The 13617-nt window shown below is 39.3% G+C and overlaps 1 protein-coding gene across 8 annotated transcripts in view; it reads right to left on the reverse strand.

The window, feature by feature from the left end:
- LOC147027127 (uncharacterized) overlaps positions 1–13617 on the reverse strand; it is a 389612-nt gene that overhangs the window by 39489 nt on the left and 336506 nt on the right. For all 8 annotated transcript variants that reach the window (XR_015058689.1, XM_085883308.1, XM_085883307.1 and 5 more), the window contains 2 exons: positions 12794–12847; positions 6405–6458 (listed from right to left, as the gene is read on the reverse strand). Coding sequence is in view for 7 of the 8 variants with exons in the window: in XM_085883308.1 (XP_085739434.1) it covers positions 6405–6458; positions 12794–12847 (108 nt within the window). In the remaining variant the exon portion in view is untranslated. The remainder of the gene's footprint in view (positions 1–6404; positions 6459–12793; positions 12848–13617) is intronic.

A 13617-nucleotide genomic window follows, 5' to 3' on the forward strand; every position in this document is an offset into this window, starting at 1 on the left:
TTTTCTTGTGTTTTTGTTTATCTTTTTCTTCTGTTGCTTATTTTTTCATGTTTTTGTTTAGTTCCTCTTGTGTTGCTGTATATTTTTTCTTGTGTTGTTTCGTTTTCCTTGTGTTGTTGTTTAGTTTTTCTTGTGTTGCTGTTTATTTTTCTTGTGTTGCTGTTTAGTTTTTTTATGTTGTTTTTTCGTTTTAATTGTGTTTTTGTTTCGTTTTTCTTGTGTCGTTATTTCGTTTTTCTTGTGTTGTTGTTTCGTTTTTCTTGTGTTGTTGTTTAGTTTTTTGTGTTTTTGTTTAGTTTTTCTTGTGTTGTTTAGTTTTTCTTGTGTTGTTGTTTTTTTGTGTGTTTTTGTTTAGTTTTTCTTGTGTTGTTTAGTTTTTTTCGCTATTGCTGTTTAGTTTTTCTTGTGTTGTTTAGTTTTTCTTGCATTGTTGTCTAGTTTTTTAGGTTGTTGTTCAGGTTTTCTTGTGTTGTTGTCTAGTTTTTTAAAGTTGTTTAGTTTTTCTTGTGTTTTTCTTTAGTTTTGCTTGTGTTTTTGTTTAGTTTTTATGTTTTTGTTTAGTTTTTATGTTTTTGTTTTTGTTTCGTTTTTCTTGTGTTTTTTAGTTTTTTTTTGTGTTGCTTAGTTTTTTAGATTGTTGTTTCGTTTTTCATGTGTTTTTGTTTAGTTTTTCTTGTGTTGTTTAGTTTTTTGGGTTGTTGTTTAGTTTTTCTTGTGTTTTGTTTATTTTTTCTTCTGTTGTTTATTTTTTCATGTTTTTGTTTAGTTCCTCTTGTGTTGCTGTATATTTTTTCTTGTGTTGTTTCGTTTTCCTTGTGTTGTTGTTTAGTTTTTCTTGTGTTGCTGTTTATTTTTCTTGTGTTGCTGTTTAGTTTTTTTAGGTTGTTGTTTAGTTTTAATTGTGTTTTTGTTTCGTTTTTCTTGTGTCGTTATTTCGTTTTTCTTGTGTTGTTGTTTCGTTTTTCTTGTGTTGTTGTTTAGTTTTTTGTGTTTTTGTTTAGTTTTTCTTGTGTTGTTTAGTTTTTCTTGTGTTGTTTTTTTGTGTGTTTTTGTTTAGTTTTTCTTGTGTTGTTTAGTTTTTTTCGTTATTGCTGTTTAGTTTTTCTTGTGTTGTTTAGTTTTTCTTGCATTGTTGTCTAGTTTTTAGGTTGTTGTTCAGGTTTTCTTGTGTTGTTGTCTAGTTTTTTAAAGTTGTTTAGTTTTTCTTGTGTTTTTCTTTAGTTTTGCTTGTGTTTTTGTTTAGTTTTTATGTTTTTGTTTAGTTTTTATGTTTTTGTTTTTGTTTCGTTTTTCTTGTGTTTTTTAGTTTTTTTTTGTGTTGCTTAGTTTTTTAGATTGTTGTTTCGTTTTTCATGTGTTTTTGTTTAGTTTTTCTTGTGTTGTTTAGTTTTTTGGGTTGTTGTTTAGTTTTTCTTGTGTTTTGTTTATTTTTTCTTCTGTTGTTTATTTTTTCATGTGTTTTTGTTTAGTTCCTCTTGTGTTGTTGTATATTTTTTCTTGTGTTGTTTAGTTTTCCTTGTGTTGTTGTTTAGTTTTTCTTGTGTTGATGTTTATTTTTCTTGTGTTGCTGTTTAGTTTTTTTAGGTTGTTGTTTAGTTTTAATTGTGTTTTTTTTTAGTTTTTCTTGTGTCGTTATTTCGTTTTTCTTGTGCTGTTGTTTGGTTTTTCTTGTGTTGTTGTTTAGTTTTTTTGTGTTTTTGTTTCTTTTTTCATGTGTTTTTGTTTTGTTCCTCTTGTGTTGTATATTTTTTTCTTGTGTTGTCTAGTTTTCCTTGTGTTGTTGTTTAGTTTTTCTTGTGTTGCTGTTTATTTTTTCTTGTGTTGCTGTTTAGTTTTTTTAGGTTGTTGTTTAGTTTTAATTGTGTTTTTGTTTCGTTTTTCTTGTGTCGTTATTTCGTTTTTCTTGTGTTGTTGTTTAGTTTTTCTTGTGTTGTTTAGTTTTTTTGTTTAGTTTTTCTTGTGTTTTTGTTTAGTTTTTCTTGTGTTTTTGTTTCGTTTTTCTTGTGTTGTTGTTTAGTTTTTCTTGTGTTGTTATTTAGTTTTTTGTGTTTTTGTTTAGTTTTTCTTGTGTTGTTTAGTTTTTCTTGTGTTGATGTCTAGTTTTTTTAAGTTGTTTAGTTTTTTCTTGTGTTTTTGTTTTAGTTTTTCTTGTGTTGTTGTCTAGTTTTTTTAAGTTGTTTAGTTTTTTTAAGTTGTTTAGTTTTTTCTTGTGTTTTTGTTTAGTTTTTCTTGTGTTGTTGTCTAGTTTTTTAAGTTGTTTAGTTTTTTTCTTGTGTTTTTGTTTAGTTTTTCTTGTGTTTTTGTTTAGTTTTTCTTGTGTTTTTGTTTAGTTTGCATCGGGACAGTAATGTCACCCTGCGTGTTGGGGAAATAACTATCAGTTCCCCACAGGGGTACTTTTTAATGCTTGCTTTCATCTCCATGATTGAGGATAAACCATAGTGAATACAAATGGATGTACTTATCAAGTTGTGTAACTAGTTTGTTTTCAAAGCCAATCTAAAAATATGCAACTTACAGTGAAAACAAAAAGGTGAGGTATAAAAACTAATGGCTGATGAGAAGTTATTCCGCAAAATAATGGAAATAAATTTAAGTTTTAATACTGTACTAAATTGAATGACATTACTTAACCCTTTGAACGCTGAGCTCCTCGATCTTTCGGCTCCCCCACCCTGGGAGGCTCCCTGAAGAAATATCCAGCCACTCGGGTATACAGAGGTTTGAATGGCTGCCAGTTTACCCGCTGCTCAGGTATGTGGAGGTTTGAATAGCGGCTGGTAAAACGATCACTCGGGTTCAAAGGGTTAAATATTCACTTTAAATGAGGTATATGGTTTATCCCACCTTTGCTCATTATTTCATGTCAATCTATTTATTTCCCATTGTATCTTGCATATTATTATTGGCTTAATGCCTGGCGTTGGCTTCGTGGTTAGGGTGGTGGGCTTGGGATCCTAGGATGCAGAGTTCAAATTCTGCTCGGCTGTTGAATTAATACCAGGTGGGGTTGACTGCCTGTCATCCTACTGAGGTCGGCAAAATGAGTGCCAGCTTGCTGGTATCCTGTGTCAGAGTGGCGACCTGTCTCGGATTGTGCCCAATAGCCAAGGAGACTGCTAAGGCAGCACCAACGCTCTGCACAGAGTATAGTCCCAATGGATGGATGGATGAATTATTGGCTAAGTGATGTCGTTTATTGGCCCAACAAGCAAGAGGAATTAATAATTGAATCCTGCTTATGCATCATTGTTGACAAACACGTAACCAGGAATCAATTATTTATTCAGCTCGCTTGTTGCATCATTACTTTGGTGTCACTGTACCACGGACATGATGCCAATGAATGTTAGGACAGGAAATTGTAATTGGTTCAGGGTACCAGTGATCATGAGTCTTATTCTTTGTCAAAATATACCAAATAATATTTAACATCCACGAATACTAGGAAATGGGAAACCTGGCTGAGTGTCCATCCAAGGCATGGCATTGTCATTGATGCAAATCCCTGTCTGTGAAGCACTGGATTGACAGTTTACAGGCAGATCACGAATTGAACCCAGACTTGATAGCTTGATGGAAAGTGTGTTGTCTCTGCACTATGCTATTAGATGCCTCGAGGATGTAAATGTGCATTAATTAAAACCATTTGAGCTTTTCTGCTCATTTTTTGATTATTCATCTTATTGTTATTAATCTTATTTTGCTTTGCTAAAGGTCCAGTCACACCTTGACGTTTTAGCCAGCAATGGCAACGTATTAAAATGTATGTAAAACGCAGGCTTACGTTGAACTTTTGATGTTTTTTTTTTAAAGATTCGGACGTATTCATAACGACTTGGTCTTATGCATAACGTATTAGAAACGGACACAGAACGTTTCGTTGTGTTATAGATAACTTATACCAACGAATGCTGAGCCTGTTGTCGGCCTTCCCAACCAATGCCCAACGATAGTCCAACTTATGCATAGCGCGTTGAACGCATCGCCGACGATCACGTGGCGTAGGTTATGAAAAGGCTGCCGCACAACGATTCAAATCATAACCGCCGGAGAAATGGAAGTGTCAACATCGCAGTCACACCTTGGCGATCTTGCCAGCGTATGCCGACCCCTGAAAAATGCGTCTAAAACGCTGGCACACGTCGAATACGGTATGGGTAAGTTTGGTATGCATGAAGAGAACGCTAAAGTACGCTATCATACGTCGTATTAAGTGGAGTACGTCTTGTAATTTTAAACATGTTGAAAATTTTTCGACGTACTTGCCGTATGACACACGCTCCGCATGCGATGGGAATAAGTTGTACGCACGATATGCGATCGTTGACACACATCAACACACGTTACTTGAAAGGTGCTCATAAGTCGAAACACGTCAAGGTAATGGTTAACGTCAGTGTTCCAGACCCCCGGTTTTTTTTTTTCTTCGGTATGACGGTGTTCAGTGTAGAGTGCGGTTATGATTTAAATCGTTGAGCGGCAGCCTATTAATTATATTATATTATAACCGCACTATAAATCGAAGTGTCAAAATCACCATCATACCGAAGGAAGGAAGAAAAAAAAAATAAAAAAAACAACACCAGGAAGTCTGGAACACTGACGCTAACCATTACCTTGATGTGTTTCGACTTATGAGCACCTTACAAGTAACGTGTGTCGATGTGTGTCACCGATCGCGTAACGTGAGTACAACACGTTACTCATAGGTTAGAAATAAGTTTCGGGTACGCTAAACATTACCTCGACGTGTTTCGACTTATGATTAACTTACAAGTAACTTGTTTCGACGTGTGTCAACAATCGCGTGACGTGCCTACAACTAATGGCCAGCGTTATGCGGACCGTGTAAGTCATACGCTGGCATAAGTCTTAAAATTTCAAGCATGGAAAATTTGAGTACAACCGAAAAGTACAACGTTTAAAGCCAGCGTACAACGACGTATGGCAGTGTTTTTCAGCGTGCTCTCAATGTTATCAAAACCTACCCATAACGTATTCGACGTGTACCAGCTTTTTCGACAAATTTTCCAAAAATCGGCATAAGCTGGCTAAAACGTCAAGGTGTGACTGGGCCTTAAATTGTATGATAATTTTAAGATAATCAAGTTTTTGAGAAGGTCTGAGACATCTGGTTACAAGTCTGAGACTTCTGAGTGCACTTCCGGTTCTGGGTCCGAGCACGTTGATCTTTGGGTAGTGCATGCAGTTCCACACCTTCCAGTTCATCAAAGCTGTTCTTCAGCTTCAACTTTATCCATCACTCTCCCTCTTCGCTTCAAAACAAAACAAAATTTACTCAAAAATTAATAAATCACAAACTCATTCTTCATGTACTTCTTCCTTCCTTGGTTATTCTTTATCCCTTCCATTTCTCAATATCTGCAAACTGAATATTGATGGAATGAAACACTTCTTCTTTTAAGAGCTTCTAAAATAATAATAACTCTCTCACATTTCCTCATCCCAACTCTCTCTTCCTCATATGTGATGGTTTCATTTATCATCATGCCAATTGGCTGGGGACTTCTGTGACTCCATGGGACTGAGTCGATCTGTGAACTTTCCAAACTGGATTTCTTGTGTGAAAGCATGCAATATATATATATATATATATATATATATATATATATATATATATATATATATATATATATATATATATATATATATATATATATCCTCTTCTTCTTCTTCTTTCGGCTGCTCCCTTTAGGGGTCGCCACAGCGGATCATCCGTATGATCCGCATTGTGATTTGGCACATGTTTTATGCCGGATGCCCTTCCTGACGCAACCCTGGTCGCTTCTTACGACGCAGGGAAATGGTACACCTATTTTAACCGGGGTATACACCGGCCCAGTATACTGGTACTCATTTCGCCGACCTCGGAAGGATGACAGGCTGAGTCAACCCCTTGGTGTATTAATTCAGTGGTCCAACGGGGCTTGAACTCAGGACCTTTCGGATCCCAAGCCGCTGCCCTTACCACTGCGCCAACACCAGGCATATATATATATATATATATATATATATATATATATATATATATATATATATATATATATATATATATATATATATATATATATACATATATATATATATACATATATACATATATATATATATATATATATATATATATATATATATATATATATATATATATATATATATATATATATATATACATACATACACACACACACACACACATGCACACGCACACACACATACACACACTAAGTCTGTGTTCACACTGTCAATTTACTGTTTGTTCCCCCAAATTATACTGGGTCACGATAGCTGAAGTAACCAAATCCAATTCCAAATCTTCTATGAATATAATGCAAAACGTTGAAATTACAAGGATTAAAGGGAAAAGTTAAACACCTTACCGGTATTCCATGTGAGCCAGGCCTCCCTGGTGTTCCTGACTTTCCCTTCATGCCCTGTTAGAGAAACATGACACATCAATCAATCATCACACAGAACTGGACGGATTTGATACTGGGTACCTGAAATATTACAAAATCGGCTCCCAATTTTACGTGCAAGGCAAACAGCAAGTAATTACATAAAATGACAACTTTTGCCATCCATGATTTGAATGTGAAATTATATACAAGTTCGGTACTGTACAGGGAAATGTTTAATCCAGAATGGGATCAGAAAAAGAAACAACTCGAAAGAGCAATCAGAGATTGTAGACCATCGCCAGAACTTGTTTTGTGTGGTGTATTTTGTGTGGTGTTTGTGTACTGGTGTGTTACGTAATTAATAAGAGATAATTAGAACTGCCACTCAATAAATGCGAGCAGTGATGACCGGATACCAAGACGTCCCACTTTGATGCCACCCCGCTTTGATTGGACACCTGACCCTGACCCATAACGTTTTTTATTATTATTCAATTGAATTTAGAATGGGATTGAAATAAATTCAATTGAAATCAAATGCAAGAGTAAATAGGTAAAGTACAGTCCTGCATTGGAGTCATCAAAAGGAACCCAAACAAGCAAAAAGCAAAGATGAAGTCATCAGGAGGAACCTGGATAGAATTCACATTTCAGCTGCTACTCCTCTACCCTCAAACCTATCCAGGTACAGCCAAGTGAGCCTTATTCAAATGAATAAAAAATAAAAAAGAACCCAGATCAATTTTTTTTTTAACAATTCTGGCTGTCAGACAATGTGTCCGATCAAGATAAAATTTAAAACATTTATTCCCCATCACTACTAGATCATAATTGTGAAGTTTCACATCGAATGATTAAGCAGTTCCAGAGAAAACATGATTTAATATTTTTCTTCAATCCAATATGGCTGCCAAAGCATGTGACCATCAATTCTTCCTTAAACTTGCACACCCCTGGCTTGGGGAATATTTGTGTGAAGTTTCCCCTCAATCTGTCCAGCCATTCTGGACAAGATTTTTTTTATAGGTTTCAGGGTAAATCCGATATGGCTGCCAAACCATGTGACCAAACCATGTGAGATATGTCCCCCTCCCCCCCACCCCCCCTATATTTCCGCAGGGCGCTCAAGGTCCACCAGCAACCCTCTTATGGTAAAACTACCAAAATGAAGAATCACTGCTCACCTTCACTCTTTCATTTCTCTTTTTCCCCACCTTTGAAACAAACTCCCTCACTCTCTTCAATCCCATTCTTCCCTCCAGGTCCTCAAAACAGCTGTTCACCAACATATTTTATCTTCCCCCCTCCAAAACCATGATCTTTTCTACCCCGCTAATCCACCACAAACTCACCTCCTTCAAATACCCTGCTTTCCTTCCTGAAAGTCCCTGCCGTGTAAAGACCTGAAAGTCTCTGTGTTGTCCATCTTGTTTACCCCGTGTTCCCCGCCCCATCACTCTGCCTTCCACAGGTCTCCTCATGTCTCTGTTCCACACTGTTTTTTACATCCCTCGTCTGCCCCTCTTGTCTCCTGCTCACCTTGTTGTACCTTCTGTGTATTAGCTCTCATATAAGCCTTGACAGTGTACACAAAAAAAGACCAAAAATATCCTGAAGATTCAAAAGACCCTGAAGACCTACAAGACACAAAAGACACCGAGGACCCAAAAGACCTGGAAGACCCTGAGGAACCAAAACACCCAAAATATCCCATGCACCCAAAAGACCCAAAGGATGCAAAAGATTCTGACTCAGAACACCCAAAATATCCAGAGGACCCAAAAGACCGCATGGACCCAAAAGACCCAAAGGATGCAAAAGACTCTGGTGACCCAGAACACCCAAAATATCCAGAGGACCCAAAATACCCAGGGATCCAAATAACCCAAGGACATAAAAGACCCAACGGGACTATCTGGGACTCATGGAAATTCTGCAAAAGGTAAAATGTGACTTCAGGTGCTGACCCCCCCTCCCCCCAACTCTGTCCTCTCTCTGACCCCCCATCCCCCACCACCACACCCAACCTCTGTGCTCCCTCCCTCTTTCTTCAAACCCTCAATCCTCCTCCCAACCCAATGTCCTCAACTACCCCCCCACTCAAAAGCCTCAAACCCCTCAATCCCAACTCTATCTCCTCTGTCGTCCCCTCCCCCTTTCTTCTTCAATTCCTCAACTACACCAAACCACAAGTACTCAACCCCAATTCCAACCCCCAAGTCCTCAATCCCCCCTCCCAATGTCTCAATCTCCCTCTTCCAACTGCATGCACCCTCACCCCCAACTCTCTATCCTCCCCTGCCAACTTCTTCCTATTCTTAACAACGTTACACAAAGATACACAGGAAACATTGGTGCATGAGAAGGCCATTCAGCATATCATGCCTGCGTTGTTCCTGTTCCCCTCTGTTAAGAACAATGTGAAAAGTAAATAAAGATGGAACGTTAATTGACAATCACTTCTCCCTTTCTTCCCGTATCCTTACTATAATTCACGGACCGGTGTTGGTGTGTTTGTTTGTCGCGCTACTCTTGCTACAGTTGTAGGCCAATTACATCCAGACTTGGATCAGCATGATCCCCATTCGTGTATAGGGGTGTTTTTATCTTTGTTGGTGGTCTTGGGGGGGGGGAGGGGGAGGGGATGCAAATTCTCTATGTAAATGTGTATTGAGTCGCGCGGTCTCCAGGTGGGCGAGCGTGTTACAAGTCTCCATTTGCAGTGCAGTATTCCTGTCCCCACATTTTCCAGTGCAGTGAGGTGTTTTTAATTTTAAGCAGAAGGTATGTTTTTTCTTCATGCACATAACTTCATGGGTTTTCTTTTTTTTTGCCTATACAGAGCTATCGTTTGCCCACACCGCCCAAATAAAGTTATGCGTCAGAAGAACGTGTTGCATGCTTGGAGCAAGATTGCCTGTCTGGCGGGAACTCTGCTAGTAATTTGATAATATGATTTCCTTGTCAAGAGCCCTTCCTTGGGAAAGGTTTAATTCCTCCAGATTGGTGTATTTTTGTGCAACTCTGAGAGTGGTGCTATGCCATACATATTGTCAAGAAAATGGCAGGGATTCATGAGTGGTTAATTATTAATTGAATCTCATAATGAATGAGAGTAAGTGCTTTGTAACCCCAGTTAGGAATGACCAGGATCAAGTGTATTGGAAGCTCCTTGTCACCTTAGCCAGAGTGTCTGTCTCTTTTTCCTCTGTAATTAGCATTCTTAATCATTCCCCAATGTCGTTTCTTACTACCCCCATGCAAATGACCATGTGAACAAGGCAGTTCAGCTTGAGCAAGCCCCACATATACACGTCAAAATGGGTGGTGCACATGTGCAAGCCCCACACTTTCTATAGAAGAAAGGGGTGGCAGACATGGAGAGAGGTCAGGTCAGGTATGGAAGCGTGCACTGGAGCAGCGCGTCGCTGTGCCAACTTTCCGCCGGTACTCCAGGGGCTTCCGTCTGGCCATCCCCCAGGCAGATTCCAGGCCCATCCCCATCTCCTTGAGATGCCGATCAACTTGCTGCAACCACGAGGCACATGGTCGGCCCGTTTGCCTCCTCCCCACATGAGGCTCCCTCGCTGAGAGAATCTGGTAAGCAGGATCAGCATCAGGAAAACAAGTCACATGTCCATAGAGCCATAGCTGACTATACAGGTAACAAATGTCATTTGAGTCTCTCTCAACAAATGCTCATTGGACACAAAGTCTGACCAGCGATTGCCAAGGATTCCCTGAAGAGACCTGGTACCGAAGGAGTTAAGTCTCCATCTCAGATTTCGAGTCAGAGTGCAAGTCTCACATCCGTAGAGTAAGACTGGAAGCACCAAGGACCGAAAGACTTGGACTTTCGTCCTCCTGCACAGGTACCGACAGCGCCACACCCCATGATCCAGTGAATCCATGACTCCCCAGGCCCGACGCAGACGTCTGTTGACCTCTGACTCACAGCCAGCAGAGACATTAATATCACTGCCAAGGTAAGTGAATCTCTCCGTGACCTCGACATCCTCACCACAAACAGGTACAGACAAGATAGCAGCATCAAAGATGTCATTGAAAGCCTGGATATTAGTTTTGACCAAGGAAACCAAAAATCCCAGTGGCTCAGACTCCTCATTCAGCACCTCGAGGGCCCCAAAAAGGCCACCAGTCTCTGCAAAGATGACTGCATTGTCTGCAAAATCTCAGTCAGAGATCTTGACTCTCCCAAACGATGTACAGCAGCCTGATCTTTCTGACATCCTTCCCAGAATCCAGTCCATACAAGTGCTGAAAAGTGTGGGGGCCAGTACACAGCCTGACAAACTCCAGTTCAACTGTAAATAAGTCAGAGATGGATCAGCACTCTCAGTACCAGATTATAGTTCAGACGTCAGATCGATCAGTTTTGGTGGTACCCCACGAACACCGAGAATCCAATAGAGGGCATCCCGATTACGAGAGAGGGCTCTGAGGAAAGTCAAGAGGAGGGAGTCGGCACCAGTCAGAGTCCGGCATTTAGTGTTTGAATCAGCACAGCATTGACATGGTGATGACATGTGAACGGTCCTCCCTGTGTGGGAGAAAAGCCTCACAGTGGGGGGAGGGGGTCACGCAGCAATGACTACATAATCCAGCCACAAAGAAACTCATGGGACACAGAGAGAGGGGCCCAGGAAAAGTGAGGAGAAGGGAGTTGGCACAGTCAGAGTCTGGCATGTAGAATTTGAGTCATCACCTGGAGCCCTTGAAGGAGGAGAAATGGTGGTGAGAGCATCTTGAAGGGCCGCACGACTCCATAGCCTGACCAGTGTGTCCATTTTGGGCCTCTCAATGCCTCACAAAAGGAAAGACCACCAAAACCTCAACTTCATCCATCCTGTCATATTCTGTCATCTTTCTTGTGTTTCTGAATGAATAAGTTTCATGAAAGGTTTCGGCATGGAGATCGTTTTTGTTGAGGTGAAGTGGGCCGGCGAGTTTCCATGTTGTCATATTTATTAATTCCTTGTGAACTTGAAAATTCACAAGTATATTGGTTGGCCTGGTCTGTAATTCTCTCTGTCTGTTTGTTTGTCTGTATGTCAATCGTCCACAGGTCACAATTTTAAACCGATCTTTACAAACTTTACCAAATGGAACATGGTTATAAGCAATAATTCTATTGATTTTGCAGTCAAAAGGTCAGGTCAGGTATGGCACCATGCACAGGACCAGCGCATCGCTGCGTCCCCTTTCTGCCGGTACTCTCGGGACCCCTCTCTGGCCATCCCCCAGGGCTACGCCTGGCCCATGCCCATCTCCTTGAAATGCCAAAAGGTCAACAACTTTGTCTAATTTCTAAAATTAATTTCATCCGATTGACTTGAAATTTGAAGAGGATTTGCACATCAGGTGACTAAATTCAACCACCAATTATTTTTGTGGTCAAAATAGGTCAAAAGGTCAACATAGGACAAATTTCTAAAATTGTCAATTTTCATCCGATTGAATTGAAATTTGAAGAGGATTTGCATGTTTGGTCATTGAATTCAACCACCGATTATTTTTAAAGTCAAATTTGTTTTAGGGATTTCCCAGGTATTATGCTCTGCACAAAAATCTTTCTTGTCGTTTCCTTTCTGTGTCCCCATTCCAGTTATCATTTATGAAATCAGTTGTGCTTTAAAGCATTATTGCTGTGCATTTTGACCTCTCCAGCATGACCCTCCATTTTCAGCCCATAACATTTTGAGCCCTCCAGACTCACCCTCCAGTATTACTCTCGCTGAAACCACCGATTGTCAAAATTAATTACTAGTCACCACATTGCATCGCAGAGTGACTGCTTGTGCAGAATGCCTCCAATCAGCATCTTGGGAGTTAATTTTCGGCAGTCTTGTGATGCAAGTTAGGGAGACCGAGTCCATTACAACAGTTTTATGGAGATATTTTGTGTTTCCCCAAACAAAACCATTGCGATTATGATATTTTTTTTATACCCCTTCAAATCTACAAGTAAACATGCTGAGTACAACCATCAGTTTTCAACTCATTCCATCAATTAGCTCAAAAGTGTACATAAGTGAAACAACAAACAAACAAACACAGAAACACACAATGAAAGACATGATCAGACAGACAGACACACACAAAAAACACACACACACACACACACAAACAAATACTTCTCAAATTATATTATGACAATTACATTGGCCAACATTTATGACAAACACCTTGCAATGTAAATGGATGCATGCTCTCAAGTTTAGATTGTATCATTTCTTTAATTTTGTTCTGGAATTCTGCATTTTAAAAATGTACTTGTTTTGAATAATCGTGAAATGATGTTCTTGTCCAGTTGTTAGACTGTTTTTGGAAAAGCATATGACAATTACCTGAGGTCCTCGATCTCCCTTAGGCCCAAGCAGTCCAGGTAGGCCAGGATGACCCTGCAAGCAGCAAGTATAAAAAAAAAACCAGGACATTAATTAAATTATATTATTATTAGCTTTAAATGATGTTTTTTTACACCTTCAAAGTAAGGTCATTTCATGTATATTTTATCCTTTCATTCATATTGTTAGTAAAATTCAAACTACATGTACTTTAGATTTCAGTCATAAACATTGATATCTACAACTGTCTTCCTCAAAAACCAAGAAAGGACCTCATACTGGCTGGTCAAACCCATCACTTTCTTCCCTAATCCAAACAAGTTATACTGTCTAAATTATATGAAGATTAAAGATTGTGAGAAAATTTGAAATTCAACATAAATTTTGTTTATTTTTCATGAAGAAAAGTCACGAACATCAAATACATTTTGAAGAAGCCCAAACAAATCCCCCATTTAAAAACATTAATACACTCAGTTGACAGTTGTACGGTGTCTCACGAGAAGGATAGGCCCGATTCCAGAAAGATTTTTGGCAGACGATGGAAATTTTGAGCAGATGATACAAATTTTGAGCAGACGACACAGAGGAGGAGGTTAGAAATGTGTGTTTAGGAGACGAGATGGAAAGGGGACAGGACGAGGAGGTTGGTAGCATGGTACAAGCTGTTGCATGCAGGAGTTGGAAGGAGCATTGGCGTTGGAGTAATAGTATCGGAAGAAATCAGCAAGGATGTGGTCAGAGTGGAAAGAGGGGTAGTTATGGCATGGTTAGTTATACAGAAACCATACATCCATCCATTGGGACCATACTCTGTGCAGAGT

The sequence above is a fragment of the Eptatretus burgeri genome, chromosome 5, assembly GCF_056783735.1.
Source record: "Eptatretus burgeri isolate ZD-2024b chromosome 5, Ebu_testis_v1, whole genome shotgun sequence".
Lineage (NCBI taxonomy): Eukaryota > Metazoa > Chordata > Myxini > Myxiniformes > Myxinidae > Eptatretus > Eptatretus burgeri.